This window comes from Lolium perenne, chromosome 5 (genome assembly GCF_019359855.2).
Source record: "Lolium perenne isolate Kyuss_39 chromosome 5, Kyuss_2.0, whole genome shotgun sequence".
Classification (NCBI taxonomy): Eukaryota; Viridiplantae; Streptophyta; class Magnoliopsida; order Poales; family Poaceae; genus Lolium; species Lolium perenne.
In genome coordinates, this window is record NC_067248.2 from 221608235 (window position 1) to 221626191 (window position 17957).

Genomic DNA, 17957 nt, shown 5'->3' on the forward strand with positions numbered 1-17957 from the left:
TTATTATAAGTGTTTAGCTTTAATCTCTCAAGTTCTTACCCGACACTCTTGGACTGTCAAAATGGTTTTAGCCTTAGAGGCCAAGAATAATCGATGTTATAGTTGAATTACTATATGTAGACTTTCTAATTATCAAGAGATAAAAATGCATCCGGCATAGAAAAAGGCAAGAAGAAACTCTGGCCGTGCAAGAGACTTGGGAGATCACTGAGGTTTGCACTAGCAAATATAATACTATACTTAACCGTGAACAGCCTTCTTTTTTCTCCTAATTTTGAATTTTTTTCGGATTAACCATCTGTGTGACACGTACCCTTTTACTGGTTTGCTTTTCATCTTGAATTTCATGTGTGCAATTCAGGTGGTCTGTACTATTTTTCAGAGGTGGTGTGCTGTCCACAACTTCAACGTGTTTTCTCTCCTGAGGATCTGCTTGTGCTTCTGCTCTGGGTGGATGTAGTTATTTATGGTGGGTTCATGTCCTTAATTTTCGCACCACCGCTTTGACCACCGTTTACCGATCTAGAAAAATCTTTCCCCCACCAGACCCTCCTCTGCCTTCTCTTCCTTCACCACACGTCCCGCCCCACCTTACGGCCCCACATCACCGCTCGACACCGCTTGCTGCCGCAGCGGAGGGGATGCATCTCGTGGCGCAGCGATGTCCACCGGCGCGGCTCATCTTCATGGCCGTCGCGAGGCTGGTGGCCGCTCGATTCACTCTCGCAGCCTCCCGCGCCCGTGCCTCGCCGGCGCGGCTCGCCTTCGCCCCGTCCCGACGGCAGGGCCGACGCCGCGGAGGTGGACGAGACGAAAGAGCCGACGGTGGCGGCGGGGAAGGCGTGACGGAGGGGAAGGCGAGCTGTTGCGCCGCAAGAGGCTCCTCCAGGCCGCCGCCGACAAGCGCGACGAGGCCCGTAGCAGGGAGGGCTGCGCCAGGCAGCCGTCGAATCGGCCGCCTTGCCGCCAGCGACCATGGGCCGTGAGGAAGTGTCGCGTCACGGGGAGGACTCCGCCACGCCGCCGTCGATGAGCTCGAGGAGATGGCGCGGCGCGGGAGGGCTGCACAAGGCCACGCCGCCGTCGACTCCACCACGCTGTGAAGAGCAGCGGTATTTTTTTCGCGTGCGCCGAGGCGGGCGGCAAGATCTATGTCATCAGCGGCCGCAACATGCTGAAGAATGCGCTCAAGACGGTGGAGGCGTCCGACGCGGTGGCCTCCTCCCTCTTGCCCCTCTCGGATCCGCAGCGAGCAGGTAAGTGCAGCCCGTGCGACCTCGCCTCCCAAACGCACGGCTCGCCGCTCTACCTCGCTCCAGTGGCCGTCCTTGTTTTCTTTCAGATTCCAGTTCCGGAGATGCAACATCTCCCGTCACCGCTCCCTCTTCATCGTTGGATAATGCCCTGACTGAGTTCAGATGAATCAATTTGTAGCGTGGAGACTACTTTGCTTCTTTCTTCACGGTATACATATGCCTATTGTGTTCTCTTAATTTAACTTTTCTCATATTCTTTGCAGTTCCTGTTTTTGTCCGTGACCTGGATTCGTTTTCCCGTTTCAATCGAGCGTCCATCGATGCCTGCTTAGGTAGGCCTTCTGCTTCTTATTTCGTTCTTCTTCCTTTCCTGGCACACTTGGGATTCTTATATTCGCGATAAATTACATGCCCTTTCGAGTTGGATTGTTCACCTTTAGATTCCCGCTACACAGTATACCTTCATATGCTAAAAATTCTTACTTTTATGGGCGCAGGCCAGGAAAGAAAAGACGCATGTTTCGTTGGTTGAGGATGTGCCATCCTAAGCTATTTGGCTATTGGTCTTTTAACTGTGATTCAAAGATTCATGTACATCTCAAGATAAAATATGAAGCTATAACTCTTATGCATGCTCAGGTTTGGTGTAAGTGCTTACCTAAGTCACTATCTTCTTTTACCATGTGACAATATTTTGTACATCCAGTGTCAATGCTAAGGGAAATAGACTTAAGTTGATTTAACCCGGTTAATGATAAATAAAAAATTGTTTCTTCGATGTAAATGTAGGACCGAGAACACTCATTTTTTTCAATCAGATTGCGCAACTGAGGACCTTAGAAATTTATTAGGAGGCTTTCCTTTGAGGAGTATCTGTTTGTTTTATTACATCTGCACCGATTTGTTGGTCTGATGGTCAGCTTAAACTAACTAAAAGAGTTAGGAGTAATTTAGTTGGCAGGGAAAATATTAAGTTTTCTGTTAAGTTGAAAAGATTGCAAACATGCTGTTCTACGTATTGATCTGTGGTTCTTGATTTCCCACTAAGAACAGACTTTCATTTTTTTATTACGTATTGGAAAACATACCGAGAAGTTCCTTCTAGGATATTTCCTCCCAAACATAAACCAATCAGTACCTAAGGTTGCACACAGAGCTAAACCTAGCAGTAGCTAAGGTTTCACATAGAGCTAAACTTAGTACTACCTAAGATTTCCCATAGAGCTAAGGAATTACGAAACCCAACAAAAAACACAATCAAGAGAACTCTCTTTTTTGTTCTGTTGTTACCATTTTTGAAGCTTGGAGCCAGTATTTATGATTTATCACATTTACTTTCAACAGTGGTCTGTAATATTTTCCTGAAGTTCAGCATTTGGTTCAAAATAACCGATTCACATGCAGAATCTGATTTAAAGAGTAGAATTTTGCAACTTCTTTTAAGTAATGCTATGTATGAATGTCAGGTTCAACTTCTCAACGAGTTAACATCTTGGAAGAAAATTATGAAGAATCAAAAAAAGAGCTAGCGCATGTACATGTGATTCTTTAAATTGATTCCTTTGAGCTGTTAGTTGCTTGATCATGTCGTCGTGATTTTTCCTCAGGTTTCAGCAGCTCGGTCATCTTTTGACAAAGAGATCGCGCAAGGAAAAGAGAAGCAAACTCACCACAATTCCAGTAAACATGCAGGATTGAAGGATGAGATAAAGAGAAGAAAAAACCTGTCGGTTTCTCTTCCTCACTCCACACAACGGGTGGACCTGCGGCCATGGAGTCTGGATGTCGCTGCGGCTCCATTGACCCTGTGGTCGACTTCGCCGAACAGCCACAGTACGAACATGGTCGTGGCTACCGTCCCCAAGATTGTGCATCCAGCCCCAGTTACGGTTCCCCAGGATGGCGCATCCAGCTCCAGTTCCGGAGCTTCACTGCTGCCGGCAGGTGTGCGTCTCCCTTCTAAGAAAATATATGCATATATTGCAGCAGGTTGAGTACATGTTATTTTGTTCAGTTAGCTCTGAGAGAAGGCTTTTTTGCAGGTTGTTCATCTTCTTATTTGGTAAATAGTTCTTCAGTTGTGTGAACGTTCCTCAGTTTCGGCTCCAAGAAAAGGAGAAGGTATGTATACAATTTCTATGCTGTGCTCTTACTCATTACATGTACCATTCCCTTTTTCTCTTTCAATCAGCTACCCTATTTTACAGATCCTTTCATTTGGGTTAGAAAATAATAATGTAGTGTCAGATTCAGACTATTGAGTAAGCAGTAGTAAGTTGAATAGATATGGCATCTGGCACTGGTGGTGGTAGCATAGAAGAGCGAGCGACGCAGCTCCTTTTTTTCTGGCTTTCTCATTGTCTAAAAAAAGGTTTGGGTTGTTTTTTAGATACAGAGAAAATACCACAGTTTTAGGAATACTGCAGTATTAATAATGTAGTTTTAGTTGACAGGCAAAAAGTTCACAATGTTTCATGCTTCAGTTTTTTTAAAACTGTATTATTCTCAGAATGCATTAAAAATGCAGAGTTGCCAAACGGGGCCTAAGTTTGTAGACAGACTGGTTTGCTTCTCTTGATTTTGAAATTTGTACAATCAGTTTTTTAAGTTTGTAGGTGGACCTGGTTTGCTTATCTTCCTTCTGAAATCTGTGAAATCAGATCTGAGTCAATCCAATGTATTGCAACAAACCAGTCAGAGCTCTTTTTCGTAGCACGTGCTTCGCAATAGGACTGTTCAGATAATGTCATAGTAATGCGCCTGATGCAATAGTTTAAATTCTTTGTAGCTCATTTATGTTTTACTTATGACCAAGTAATATTCCGGTGTAGATTTTCCTGCCAGAAAAATTCTTTCCCTATAAAGGGGTAGGAAAACAGTTTCCTTTGCCACACACAATAATCATTTCCTGCAACTGAATGTATTAAAATGCTTCCCAGAAGTACTGTTGTTAATTGGACTATATATTTGAATAACTTCTACTCAAATGATTTTCGTTTTCAGTACCAGCAGAGCACTTCCACGTAAGTTCAGAGTTCCTCCATGTTTTTATTTCGTTCGTCGCCAACAGGTAGCCACGTGTTGTGTTTTTCTCAAGTTCGTGTTGAACTACTTACTTTTCTTGCTGTCTGTACAAATATCAGACTGAAGATTTGTAGAATTCCAATAGATCACCGTTATATGTTGCAAACTGATCTTATGTTTTTCTTTTTCTTTTTGAATGGTCAGTTTTCAATTCCATGTCTTGCAGTCCGTAAGAGGATTTAGACTTACCAGAACTGCAAGAACTGCAACAGCGAGCGTAAATGCCAAAAGTTCCCTGATTGCTTTAACTACATCCTCTAGAACAATATGGGAAAATGTCGAATGTATGAATACCCATGTTATGACATGGCGAGCTTTCACATTGCAAAAGCCTTGATGTTTAGGGAAACGGTAATGGATTAGTTGATATTCTGTCGTCTATGGGACTACAAACTGTCAATTTGAGCTTACTACTTGATTATTTTGATTCTTCTGTGGGAGAAACAAAAACAATATTTTTTGCAAATTAGTATTATTTTTAATGGCCTGCTAGCCTCCTTCATTGTAACTTGATTTCGATGTGATAATTTCGGGGGAAAAAAACTGTTGGTCATATGTTGTTCCTTTCCTGCGCTTCTGCAGGTTTTTGGCGCTTGGCGGCGGTGAGGCGTGCCCTTACATGCGCTTGATTCTATTTTCTTTTATTTCTGGACTGATTTGGTGTGGATTTTTTACTTCTCTTTTGTGGCAGATGGACGGGATGTCAATGATGGGAGACGAGATTGACTACATGAAGGAGCCACTGCAGCGGAAGATGCAGGAGCAGCCACACGATGCTGACACGGTGGTGGCGTTGTTGAGCCTCTTCCTGGAATCAAACCTGAACGAGAATTGGCCGTGATCATGCGTTCTATATGAATGATGATGTTCTTCCTATATGAATGATGCTGTCCTCTTTCAAATACAGTGTTCTAGCCTAAACACATCAGTTTGGTTCAATAATGTATTGTCAACTACTGAATTGGCTGCCTGTTTATCTTGCTCACTTTTAATTCAGTAATGTTGGTCTCTTGCTTTACTTAACACCATCGTTTGGTCTCAATTATTTCTCCTGCAGTCAAGATTCTTGATAACAACATGCCTGAAAATTCCACCTCAACAAATAGGTGCAGCAGTGCACTTATCTCTTCCTCTTCCCAACAACGACAAAGAAGCTGTCCAAGGTCTTGCCCTCTTTGTCTCAAAGGAAGAGCTGATACCGGGCGAGGACAACAATGCCGTCTGCTGATACCTCAAAGACAGAAGAACACCCGTAGCACCTATCTTACCATGCTATCCGCTAATTAATTAACAATGTATATTAGTACCATTAGCTAATTGACAAACTATGTACTGGAGTACTATGTATTAAGCAACAATGCAAGATATTACCAGTAACTAATCTTCCTGTTATGTGATGTAATCCTATCAACTATGCAATCCTGTAGGAAGATGTATCACTATAAGTGACTATAGTTAAGTAACAATGTATATTAGTACCGCTAGCTAATCGACAAGCTCTATGTACTGGAGTACTATGTGTTAAGCAACAATGTAAGTTGGTATCAGTAACTAATCTTCCGGTTAGTTGATGTAATGCTGGAGGAAGATATATCAGTATAAGTAACTAATTGATGTGCGCCTCCCCAATACCATTCAGTGCTTAATAGTGTTATGCATACAATGCAACTATTGTCATTGGCTCAAGGGTTTAGCTGGCAATTCTAAGTAGAAGAATTTTCCGGTTAGTTGATGCAATTCTGTAGGAAGATATATCAGAATTTGTGTTTCTTTTCGTCGAATAGAAGAATTTTTCAATAATGCCCTTAATTTTCATTCTAAGTATACCTACTATCGTTGCAACCTTTTGAGTACCTTCAAGGGCACCACCTCTTGGACAGCTTACGCCCTAACCTTAAAAATACCAACTCGCTGCGACTTACAAAATAACGGATTCTTACTAGACAATAAAATTAACTAGATAATTACCATGATCTGGCGCGGCGTGCCGCCGCGCCCTTCTTTGCTAGTATTAAAAAGAGAATAATCGAGAAATCAGAAGACACGAAAGTAACTGCAGTAGTGTAAATCAGAAGCATAGTCTCTAGTAATTTAGAAATATAACATAGTTTTTTTTATGTGTACATGATGCGGGTAATCACAACAATTTACGGAAAAATTAGTTTTATTATCTAGGGCTGATTTAAATTAGATTTTAATTTTGTGGCATTCTAGACTGTAGTTATGTCGTGAGATCATTTACTGTAATTTGGACTTATATTAGTTAGATGATTGCACTTAAAAGGCTATTAGATTGCATTGTAGTTGCTCCGACAGACAGATTGAGTTTATATGAATATTCCCGAGTATATGAATGGAACTGAACGTATGTCTAGGATATAAATGTGCAGAGGACTGAAGATAAAATTCATAGTGCCACAACAAAGTAAAGTGCAGATTCTTAAGGCTCCTCTATGTGTCTCTACGTGTGATATTTCTCCTCCGGTGGAGTGCCTCACTGTATCAGCAAAACAGATTTATCGTAACCAGTGTAACAATAGTGCATTTTCTTTTGGATTACAGTTCGGCCACACAAAGTCTGCTTTGGTCTCCGTCCCAATGCAGACGACGTCAAAGGAGCAAGCTCAATCTGGCGTTGCGTCCATGCTGCGAGAAAGCGTCTTCACCGACATCACCATCAACGCGGCGGGAGGCAGCATCAGGGCCCACCGCGCCGTCCTAGCCGCGAGGTCGCCTGTGTTCCTGAGCATGTTCTCGCACGCTCTCCGGGAGAAGGAGCTCTCCACAGTGGACACCCCGGACATGTCAATCGCCGCGTGCCGGGCCTTCGTCAGGTACATCTACGGCGCCTCTGTGTCGGAGGAGGAGCTGCTCGCCCACCGGAGCGAACTCGTCGCCGCTGGCGACAAGTACTGCATCGCGAACCTGAAGGAGACGTGCGAGGAGAGCCTGGGAAAGGACGTGGGCACGGAGAACGTGCTCCAGAGGTTGCAGATGGCGCACACCTACAGCCTAGCGGCGCTCAAACGGACCTGTCTGAGGCTCCTCGTGGATTTCGGGAAGATGTACGAGATTCTGGAAGATTTCATGGAGTTCACCGACACTTCGGACCCGGAGCTGATAGGTGAAATCAAGCGATTTGCATTTTCTCGGGGAAGAAAGTTCCCGGCCACACGACGAGAGGGGAAGGCTTCGGCTAAAATGGCCCGGCGCACAAGTGTTCGCAAGTCTACGCCTAGACATGCTTCGGGCACCACTCAAGCTAAACGGACTGTCAAGCCCACACCTAACCAGGCTTCGGCGAGCATTCCGGCTAAACGGCCTAGGGGGTCCAGTGTTCGGAAGTCCACGTCTGGGCAGGATTCTGACGCACTTCCGGATAAACGGGTTAAACGGGCCAACGTCCGGCTTGCAGGCGACAAGTGGGCACCGCCTGCTTCACGAGGTACACGATGAATGTTCTGTGACCAGCCTTCTAGGTAGTTACGTTCCCCAACCTCAAGCGCGTGTGGGGAGTGTGATGAAGTGAAATCATATTACTTGTCATGTGCACCTCCAGCATGTTTCAAAAAATGGCTATGAGCTAGAACTGAAGAAAGGGATGTTATTATGTCACCATCCTTACTATGTTGCTGCCACCTCTCAGATTTTGTGACTATTCATGTCAGTTTAAGAATGATTCAGAAAAAAAGAAACCTAGAATGCTCTGATAAAAAAGCCGCCAAATTTATGTTTCTGTATCTATGTTTGCCACAAGATCATGATAAGAATGTATAGAGAAAAGAACCTAGGAAGAAAGCAACTGATAAAATAACAGGACTTCCCTTTGCTAACTTTTTCTGAATTTCTTTCCTTACAAAAATCGTATAAGCTGGACATGCATTTTCCTAATTTGGTACAGTGTTGGGTACTAGGTTATGATAAGGCAAGCCAGCGATCTAGGAAATCCTACCCGCTAGTACATGTCCTCTGCTCCTACTCTATGAAATATGAACATATCTGCATGCCATGTTACTACATCTGTTTCAGTTGCTCAATTCAGATGATAACAAAAACAAGAATAGGATGTCCCATTACTGAAAATATGATAGATAAGGCTGAAGTGGATATAACTGAACAAAAGAAAATAAGAAACTACCTGTACCAAAGAGACAACACAAGAAAATCAAAGACTGGTAGAAAAATTCACAGGCCTAACCATGAGACAGAGAATGAAGGAAACTAAGAGAATGGGACAGTCGGTAGTTTGCCTGAGAATCAAGGAAACTGAAAGAAAATAAGAAACTAAAACACCAAAACTAAAAAATTAAGGAAACTGAGAGAATGATCTAAAAATGAGAAACAGAGAATGAGACGGAGAATGAAAGACCGAGCTAAAGATGATAGAGTGAGCTAAAGAATGAGAGACTGAGCTAATTAAGAACAAAAATGAGAACTCTAGAGTGAGAACAAGTAAAGGAACTCAAAAGATAGTCTGAATAGAAATTGAAATTACGAAGGAAATGAATGTCTATCTTTGAGTTCTCAATTTGAGAGAAGAATGAAAGAACAAGAAAATAAAGAACAGAAAATACTAAGGACCGAGATAATTAAGAAGAGACCGAGAGGAGGGACTGAGCAAAGATGACTGAAAACGATCTACCATGAAAAATATAATTAATGAAGACTAAGAAAATAAGGTGAGCTAATGGAAGAGTAACAAGAGACAGAGAAAATAATGATGAAACTGAGAGAAAATATGCTTTAGGGGCCCGGCACGACTGCACGGTGATGTGCGGGTAACACCTTTAGATGATCAAATTAAACGTTGGAGTTTCAGATGGATTAGAACTGTACTTTTTTGCGTTGAGATATCTCTTCTGAACGTTTCTTTTTAAAGTTGAGATGATCCTCAACACGTTACTAATTGTCGCATTACCAAATCTTCCATTAGTAGTACGTGTCGTGTATAGCAACACATCACGTATTAACTTGGGGCGAACTCGGTCTTCGTCCACGCCCGATTGGGCAGCTGATAGCTTAAGAGCATCTCTAGCGGATACCTCATCCGGCCGAACCGTGTGGCCTTGATGTGTTAACTGCATCTGTTTTTTTTTCCCACGAAAAACAGAAAGGACTGAACGGATCCCCCATCTAAAAATCGCAAACACGAATTAGTTGATTTCGGCACGAGACAAAACAGTTCATCCGAGGTTATTTACTAGATTTTGCAAAAGAGGAACTAAATGTTGCTAAAAACTACATTAACAGAGGCCTTCAGTTTGGAGCGGATTCCAAGCGTGTGCCATTTATGGCGGCGTAAAAATCTAGCCGCCGGAGTTGCAACGTGCCATTGAAGGCGGGCTGAAGGTTGTGGTAGGCACATGCACCGAAGCGATGTGGCCAAAGCGATGCAGCTAGACATGGCCGAGCAAGAGCGAGCAGTCACGTGACGACCCATTTTCAGCCCCATTTTAGGCCGGGAATGCATGGTCCGAACAATTTATCCGTTTACATTGCTCAGGTAGAGATACCTTTATTGGCAGAGAGTAGATATGCAGAGCCGAGAGCACAGTGGCGCTAGTTGTAGCGAGGTCGGTCAGATGCGCCGTTGCAAGTCACAAGGTCGAACGAACGTGCAAGGCAACGGAACCCACCTTTTGGGTGGACAGGCAACCGACTCCGCTGACGGAGCACTAGCAGTGTCGTACACAGCAACACAGGAACGGATTAGCGTAGACGCCACTCCGCTTTGCGGAAAAGCGTTTGACTCCTTGGCCCGTGTGATAGTGCAGTTCAGTTGGTGCCTCAAGCCAAACCAAACGCATGATGCCAAGGCCAGATGATGGTCGCTTAAGATTATCTGAACTCGCCGGATAAATCGGACCATCCATGTGCCCCCGGTCCATGATGGAGCGCTAAACTATTTAGCAGTATCTCTACTATTAAGAGCAAACTGGTGAATGTCTGGTGTCACATTTTCAGGATGGACAATAATACCCCCCACGTCTACTATCCAAGATGATTTATCTCAACGCAACAAACAACTCCATACCATTAGGCGTAGCTTTTCAAACTTTCAAATGGCACAACAAACACCTACTATTTCTCAACTAACACGTCTTTATCCTACCATGATGATTTATCCTACCAAGAGATTGCCACCGCAGTGCATAACTTTATAATCCCGCGAAGCTAAAATATTATATCTCCTCCCCCATCCATTTTTTCTTCACCTGACGCGTTATTAAGATCCGATTAACTAGGACGACCCGAGCTTTAGAATCTTGTAACAGCCAATGCTATAGCTATAGCCACGGCCAGATCAGTTTTTTCGTCGCCTCCCGTGCATCCCTTTTCCTCACTCAGCCGCCCCAATCTCTTCCTCTCCCAAAACGCACACCAACCATCTGTGGAATCCCCCGCGTCAGTGGACCGGGAGGAAGCAGCCAAGGGAGGAAGCAGCCAAGGAAGGAAACGGGACCTGCGAGGGCGCCTGCATCCGCGCCCGACTCCTCCACGCCGCCACTCCGCAAGGCAGTTGCGATACAAGAGACCACACTCGACGACCTCCGACAAGTAGTTCCAAGGCAAGCAATCCGAGGCGGACAAACTCAAAGGTAATCTCGCCGCCATCACCAGCCGCCGCTACGGTGGCGCCGGTGACCAAGATGAATACACCATCGATAGAGGGCATGTCGAGCGGGTGGCGAGGTGGGTGGCGTGATGATCCATTGGAACACAACACTCCCAGGATGCGGAGCCATTAGTACCGCTCTGTGTCCCAAGTTACAACAAGTTGATTTTCCTCCATGGAGTCGATACTACTTTGCTTTTTTACCCATTCAGTTTCTGAATTGGACATGACCTTGTACACTTGTCCTCCTGCCTCCTGGTGATCGCATGAACAAGAATCATTATGTGCAATGGTAACAATAAATAACATTCATTACGGACACTTGTGCTACTCGATTCATTAGCCTCTGTTTTTTTCTCAGATGATTTTTCGCATAGTGCAACTACAGGGAATGAGGATTTTCGTTGACATCTTTTCAAGAATACGACTTCTTTTACATTGTGCCCTGTTTCAGCATGAAGTTTAAGGAATGGACATAATGAGGTGTGTGCCAAGTATAAACCGCCCACCCCCATGGGTACTACATGAGAGATGCTATGCTGGACACTGGCGAGTTGCAATTGGCGATGAAGATGGAGATTCTTTCTCTGGTAATCTGGACTAACTAGCTGAATCTCTTTCTTCTCTAGATTTTTTCATTTCAAAATCTCTTCTATATATCTGAAAAGACACAACAAACACCATCCTCGTATGGTGTTATATCTACCCTCTGTTTTCTTCAGTGAATACTAAATTGCTCGGAAATTTTACTCATTTTTTGTTCAGATTGAGCCAAACCCTCCACGGTTAGTATCTTTCAATTGTGTATTGGTCCCAATATTTATGTGGTGCTGGATCGTTGAAAATTATCTTGCTGGACACGAATGCGATAGTTTTTCTTGTTTTTGGTGACGCTAATAAGTGCGGGAGAGGAGCATTGATGCTTAAGTTTCTGGCAGGATATTCTGAAATAAGGTGAAATTAGTACCTAAATTTCAAATTCTTGTAGGTTACCGTGCCTACTGGCTTGTTATTTTGGTTGCTGTAGCTGGCATAGAGGAGATCTTATCATCTGTTTGTTATATTGGAACTGGGATGAATGCATGTGCAAATTGTTAGAGAGATCCATGTGATTATTATGTTGGTTTATACACTGGTTCAGTATAGGCGTATAGCTACTGTGCAGATCCAGTGCAGAATTGCATATCATGCTTGCCTGTGCATATGGATATGACATCCTCCACATGGATGTTGGGTCTAGCATTTAGTTTGAACTTTTCTTATGTTTGCTGGAAGCATATTCGAAGTTACTAGAATACAAAATATATCTAGCAGTTTTTTTAGCTCTCTTTTATGCAACCTGTGAAAGCTATTAACTTTGTAAGCAAGTTTCACCAAAGCCAGTAACTATGAGTTAATCCTGGCAGACCCTACTACTAGATAAGACTCTTGCTTTGTGGAGTACTGCTCAAGAATTAGTTGATCCATTTCTATTTACCTGCATCTTGTAAGAATTATCTGCTAAATATGTTCTAGAGGATCTTTTAAGGTGAAACATGTAATTATATGATATTGTTCCAGTGGTACGGGTCCTTGTTTCTATTACTCCAGAAATGCGTGCTAATTGTGGTTTGTTAATGAACATGGCCAATAAATATCTTACAATATTTTGGAGAACGATGTCGACTAAGAATCAGAACTCATATTGTGTATATCAGTGTTAGTTAATACTGTAAGGCCAAATTAGACCTGACTATAGACGACTAACATTTCTTATAGCAATAGGCTTAATTTATGGGGATGCGTTCATAAGAATTTGTCAAAGGAATAACTAAGCTACAGTTTCATAGATCACGCACAAGATTCCATTTGGTTGGAAAAATCTTGAGAAGCTGAAGTGATCATACAAGGCTTCAATTGAATTTTTTAAACGGAAGGCTCGAAATGAGCCCGGCTTTGAATTAACAAAGCCATCAACAGGCTAGGAGTTACACCAGAAGTTACAACTTCAATTGAATTTTGACAGGTAAAGTTGAGAAAGCATCAGTTACAAGAGTTGTCACATTCTGGACTATCTTTCTGTTGATGATTGAAGGCCTCTGAGTTGTTAGGCGTGAAACCTAAAGAGGTTGTGCATATTGGGGATAACAATAGGAACAATCTATGAGGAGTTGGGCATGCAGGACGCGATTTATGTCCTTGGAGCAGTAATGTCCGGCCTGACAGGTTGGAGAGGTCGTGCCTGGAGCAGCAGCGAGGCAGATTCCAAGGGCACAAATGAGTGCAGCAACCCAAAGAAGGTGTGGCTCCATGGGGCCGTGGGGCACCAAGGTGCAGCCTAACAAATGTGGTTATCATTGTATATTTTGACTACAGTAGTATTCAGAGATCATCTTTTAGTTGCTTACTTCATTGAGCGCTCTTCAAGGGAAGGGGGAGATGCGCCTTCATGACTATGACCACTGGTGAGTTTTTCATTCATGTTCATTTTAACAGTGGGATGTGCAATTTGTGATTGTTAAGATTTGTTTGCCTTCCTATAGGTAAAAATATCCCCAATCATGTTTTGTAGCATCTACCATCTTTCATATTTTAGCAGTCTCTTAGATTCTTATTCTTTTTTTTTTGTAAAAAGTATGCAAAACAATGTATTAGAAACTTATCTATAAAAATGTATTAGAAACTTATGCTGACTTAATTAGAATGACCATATCAAGTCTTCCTATGTTATAGCTTGCTAGACTAATGGTCATTTTTGTTTAGTGTGTTTTACATTAGTTATAGACGTACACTTTCCAGCATTTGGTTGCATTGAAAAAAGTGAGCATGTACTCCTTTAGATTTCTTTTCTATTCTGAAACAAAATGATTGATTTTCTTTAGATTTCCTCCATCGGCTGTTGCAGCAACATATTTGTTGTGCTCCTACCTGTAAATTTACGGCAACACAAACTCCCATCCTCCATCGACGCTCTTAGGGATAGGGTGGTTTTGGAGATGGCACCTCTAGCAGCATTGCAAATACAGTGCAATGCTGCACCGTGGTCACTAACACATGACTCATTTTTATGGTCTGGAGATATACTTGTCTCATTTCCTTTTGGGTTTATTAATTTATCTTCACTTTGTCAATTTGTATTTATGTTTATTTGTTTCTAGCTTACACATAGGTACTGCATTGTTCTCTTGAATATAAACTTGTCACAATTTTAGATCATGGCTTAATCTGTTCTACACTTGAATGTTATACCTTTTCTACTCATGATGTTTCATTTTTCAGTTTTATCCTGCACGGGTATTGTACTGCATTGGTCTGAGCCTGACCCACCGCGTCTATCCTGCAGGTATTAGACGAATTTTCTTAAACATCTTCTGGATGTTAGGAGTGACACAAGACACAATGCCTAGAACTAAAGCCAAAGTACTGATGGTGGAAGACAAGTGGGACAAAGAGTACCTCATCATAAAATGGAACTCAACGAAGCTGATGATGTACAGTTGTTCACCACCATTGCAAAATGGGATTGACATATTTTCTATGCAATCTTAATGTTTTGGAATGCTGAATTTTCACATGTGTTACATTATAAATGAGGCCAGGATTGTTTTTAGGAGCCGTGGCAACGCACGGGCATTCAACTAGTAGGAATTAACAATCAGAAACGGGGGCCGCGCGGCACGCTAATTACCAATCAATCAGAAAAGTTCATACTCTGGCAAAAATATCGTCGGAGAGAAACAACAAAAGGAATACAACTGAAAAATTAATAAACGCGAACCGATCAGTCCCCGAAACCAATTTCCTCTTCCTTCACATACGGCAAGCAATGCTGGCGCTCCAGCCCATCATCTCATCCGCACCGCGTGACGGAATCCCCACTGCGCGCCGGATCTGGGAGGCGGGGTCCCTAGTACGGCGAGGGCGCGAGGTGGCCACCGAAGGCGCGGAAGGAGGAGGAGGCGGAGGAGGGGTAGTCGTCCTGGAGGTGGATGCCGTTGGAGAGCTTGTGGAATCCGCGGGTGTAGACGCCGAAGCCGAAGACGATCCCGACGGCGATGAGGACGAGGATGACGAGCGTGCAGCAGCAGCACGCCTTGCTCGGGCAGCAGCACATCTTCGCCTCCTCCGGCCGCCTCCCCTTCCTCTTCTATCTCTTCTTCGCTGGTAGTACCAGGGGAAAAGTAACGGAAAAAAGGTGAGGAGCTTTTCGTCGGGGTGTGTGGTGGGGCTCTGCTCTGGGGAGGCGTGCGTGCGTGCCCGGCGGCGCGCGCGGCTGGTTATATAGCGCCGGAGACTGGTTGGGTTGGGGGGAATCGGGTGCGCCGGCTCGGTGCGGAGCTGCGGTCCCGTGCGTGGTTCGGTTCGGCTGGTGGCCGTGGATTCGGTGCCACGACGCTTTTTTCAAGGGCGAGGTGGGTGAAAGTGGACACAGTTGCGGTTTCGGAGAGAAGGAACAAGGCCAGGATAACCATGACACAGTTTAACAGGCGTGCACGTATTTTAAGAAATTATTTTAAATAAAATCTATGTTACAAAAAATATACCATTGGAAGCTTTTTGGCATTCGAGTCTAATGTACAAAATCTATATTTTATTGATCAAGTCAATGATCAAAATTTGTCTTAAACTGCGTGCGTGCTTTTAAACCGAGACGGAAAAAGTAGTTATCACTGCTACTCCCACAAGTTTTGAATATATGACTAGCTCCATTTGTCAATCTAAATATATTAACAGGTCACCGGCCGGCAGGAGTATAACATATTTTATAATTTTCTATCTCAACTAATATTTTGATATTTTGTAAAATCAAGTTGTAATCCTTCTATCCAACATACACTCCCTCCTGCCACAATAATAAGATTTATTACAACCAATAGGGAGTAGTACATATTGTTTTAGAATTTAGACTGTTATATCATGCGACGGGAAAAGTGCCACATCGTAGGTGACAACGTCGCAGAGGAAATCACACCCGTTGGCTCCAGAAATCGCTCGGTCACTAGTGGAAAATGAAATTTTTTGCGATAAATCTTGTGCTTGAATGACCAAACTAGTTCTGAAAATATACTGAATTGATGAAAACAACGACCCATATTTATGTGATTTCGATATACAACCTCATAAAACAGCTGTTGGGCAAGAATCAGAGGGCAAGATTGGAGGGCAACACTAGATAGACGTTATTCGGCATAGACACCATTGCAAAATGTTGATAACAGTTAAATAATAACCATACCACGGAAATCAAGTGAACATAAATAAGGTTGTTACTGTTTATTACTTTTTTTTTTTTGAGGAAAAGGCAGTCGAATCTGCCGTCCGATTAGATAGATAGAGTGCTATGCACAGAATGATCCAGTTTATAAGGGAAACCGGGTCCAAAAACCATATAGTGCCCGGTTTATAAGGAAAACCGAGACGAAAAACCGCACAAGCGAGGAGTCCCGTCATCCACACAAAGCAGGCTACCAACGCAACAAACACACCTCTAGCTCCGGGGCCGCCTCCCCGACGTACCATCCAGAACAACCTTCGCATTGCCCGAAGACGAACCAGACGGGTCGACAAACTCGCCGTCCACACAGATATCCATGTCGCCACCCAAGCACCATGCTTTCGGGGCCGCCGCCCCGACGTAGCAACCAGGACGACCTTCGCATAGCCCGAAGACGCACCAGCCGGGTCGACGACCTTGCCGCCCACGCAGCCCCAGAATCGCCACCCAAAACCAAGCAGCGCCATGACCCCGCCCCATAGGGCCGCTGCCGCAAAGGAGATCAAGGCCGCCGCCTCGAAGTGCCACCACCGTCCAGGACCGCCGCCCTGGCGTCCGCTGCCCTAGACCACATAACCATGTGCCCCACCGCCGAGAACCCGTCGCACCGCAAAGGCCAAGAGCTCCAAGGCGACCCCTCCAACAAGGTAATGACGCATCCGTCACCGTCGCCCGCTCCCGATGGAGCTTAGATTTTCACCCGAAGAACTTGAAGCCACTCGCGTCGGTCGGGATCGAAACTCCACAACGACGCCAACAAGAAGGGATACGACGCCCGAAGGCGCCGCCGTCATCGGCACAGACCGGAGTCGGTGCAAGGCTTTCACCCGGAGTTCGAACCCAAACGCGAAGCTTGGGGAGCCGCTGGGAGGCAACAAGACCATGTCGTCGACCACCATCTCCACCGCAAGACCATCCACCGCTGCACCTCACGCCGCGGCAAATGCTCTGCCTGGCCGCGCCCAAAGCCGCAGCTCCGGGGCCGCCGCCCCGGCATCCTTGCCCGCCTCTGGAGCATGCCAACCGAAGGAGGAAAGCCCCCCCAAGCAGCGGCCACCACCCCCGCATCTCCTCCCCGTATACTTTTTTCTTTTATTTTCCATGTCTTTTCTTTTTTTGAGACCAGCTTTCTCATCTCAGTAGTAGCAAAAGAAGTAAGAAGTTGGCATAAACCGCTATGATGACTGCTAATTATTGTGTGAACAGTACAAGTGCGCATCGCGCACCTGCTCCGAAAATCCGCGAATTTTTTTTAAATAATACACATTTTTTTGTTTATTTCAGAAATAATACTCGGTTTTGAGATATTTCAGAAATAATACACTGTCGGGTTCAGGAAACCCGAAATTTGAAACTCGGGGTAGAGGAACCCGAAATTTCAAAAATCGGGGTAGAGGAACCCGACTAATCCTGTTTCCGCGCGAAAAAGAAGGAATTGGGGTAGAGGAACCCGAAATTTCAGAATTAGGGTAGAGGAACCCGAAATTTCAAAAATCGGGGTAGAGTAACCCGAAATATGTGGGAATCTCGGGGTCGCCTAACCCGATTCACTAATATCGGGTTTCTAAAACCCGATTCTTTCTTTTCCTTTTCTTTTTCCTTTTTCGCCCTCCCGCCAAAAGAATAAGTCGGGTTCCTCTACCCCGATTTTGAAATTTCGGGTTCCTCTACCCCGAGTTTTAAATTTCGGGTTCAACGAACCCGACGGTGTATTATTTCTGAAATATCTCAAAACCGAGTATTATTT

The 17957-nt window shown here is 44.2% G+C and overlaps 2 protein-coding genes and 1 long non-coding RNA gene across 8 annotated transcripts; 2 read left to right on the forward strand and 1 right to left on the reverse strand.

Annotated features, from left to right (window-relative positions):
- Positions 1-513: 513 nt before the first annotated feature.
- Positions 514-5301, forward strand: LOC127302011 (uncharacterized). 6 transcript variants are annotated; one of them, XR_011745561.1, is made up of 4 exons: positions 514-1588; positions 2864-3200; positions 3299-3377; positions 5032-5301. It is a non-coding gene; the product is annotated as an uncharacterized lncRNA (long non-coding RNA). The 6 variants fall into 6 exon arrangements; XR_007852580.2 differs by lacking the exon at positions 5032-5301 and adding an exon at positions 1754-1902 and having other exon boundaries at positions 3299-4947; XR_011745560.1 differs by lacking the exon at positions 5032-5301 and having other exon boundaries at positions 514-1256; positions 1343-1588; positions 3299-4947.
- A 1631-nt stretch (positions 5302-6932) lies between these two features.
- On the forward strand, positions 6933-7796 carry LOC127304128 (BTB/POZ domain-containing protein At1g55760-like). The gene has a single exon (XM_051334834.2). The coding sequence runs from the start codon at positions 6939-6941 to the stop codon at positions 7794-7796; it is 858 nt and encodes a 285-aa protein (XP_051190794.1). The 5' UTR covers positions 6933-6938.
- A 6787-nt stretch (positions 7797-14583) lies between these two features.
- Positions 14584-15200, reverse strand: LOC127298249 (uncharacterized). The gene has a single exon (XM_051328158.2). It carries the CDS (start codon positions 15047-15049, stop codon positions 14843-14845), a length of 207 nt encoding a protein of 68 aa, XP_051184118.1. The 5' UTR covers positions 15050-15200; the 3' UTR covers positions 14584-14842.
- Between the last annotated feature and the right edge of the window lie 2757 nt (positions 15201-17957).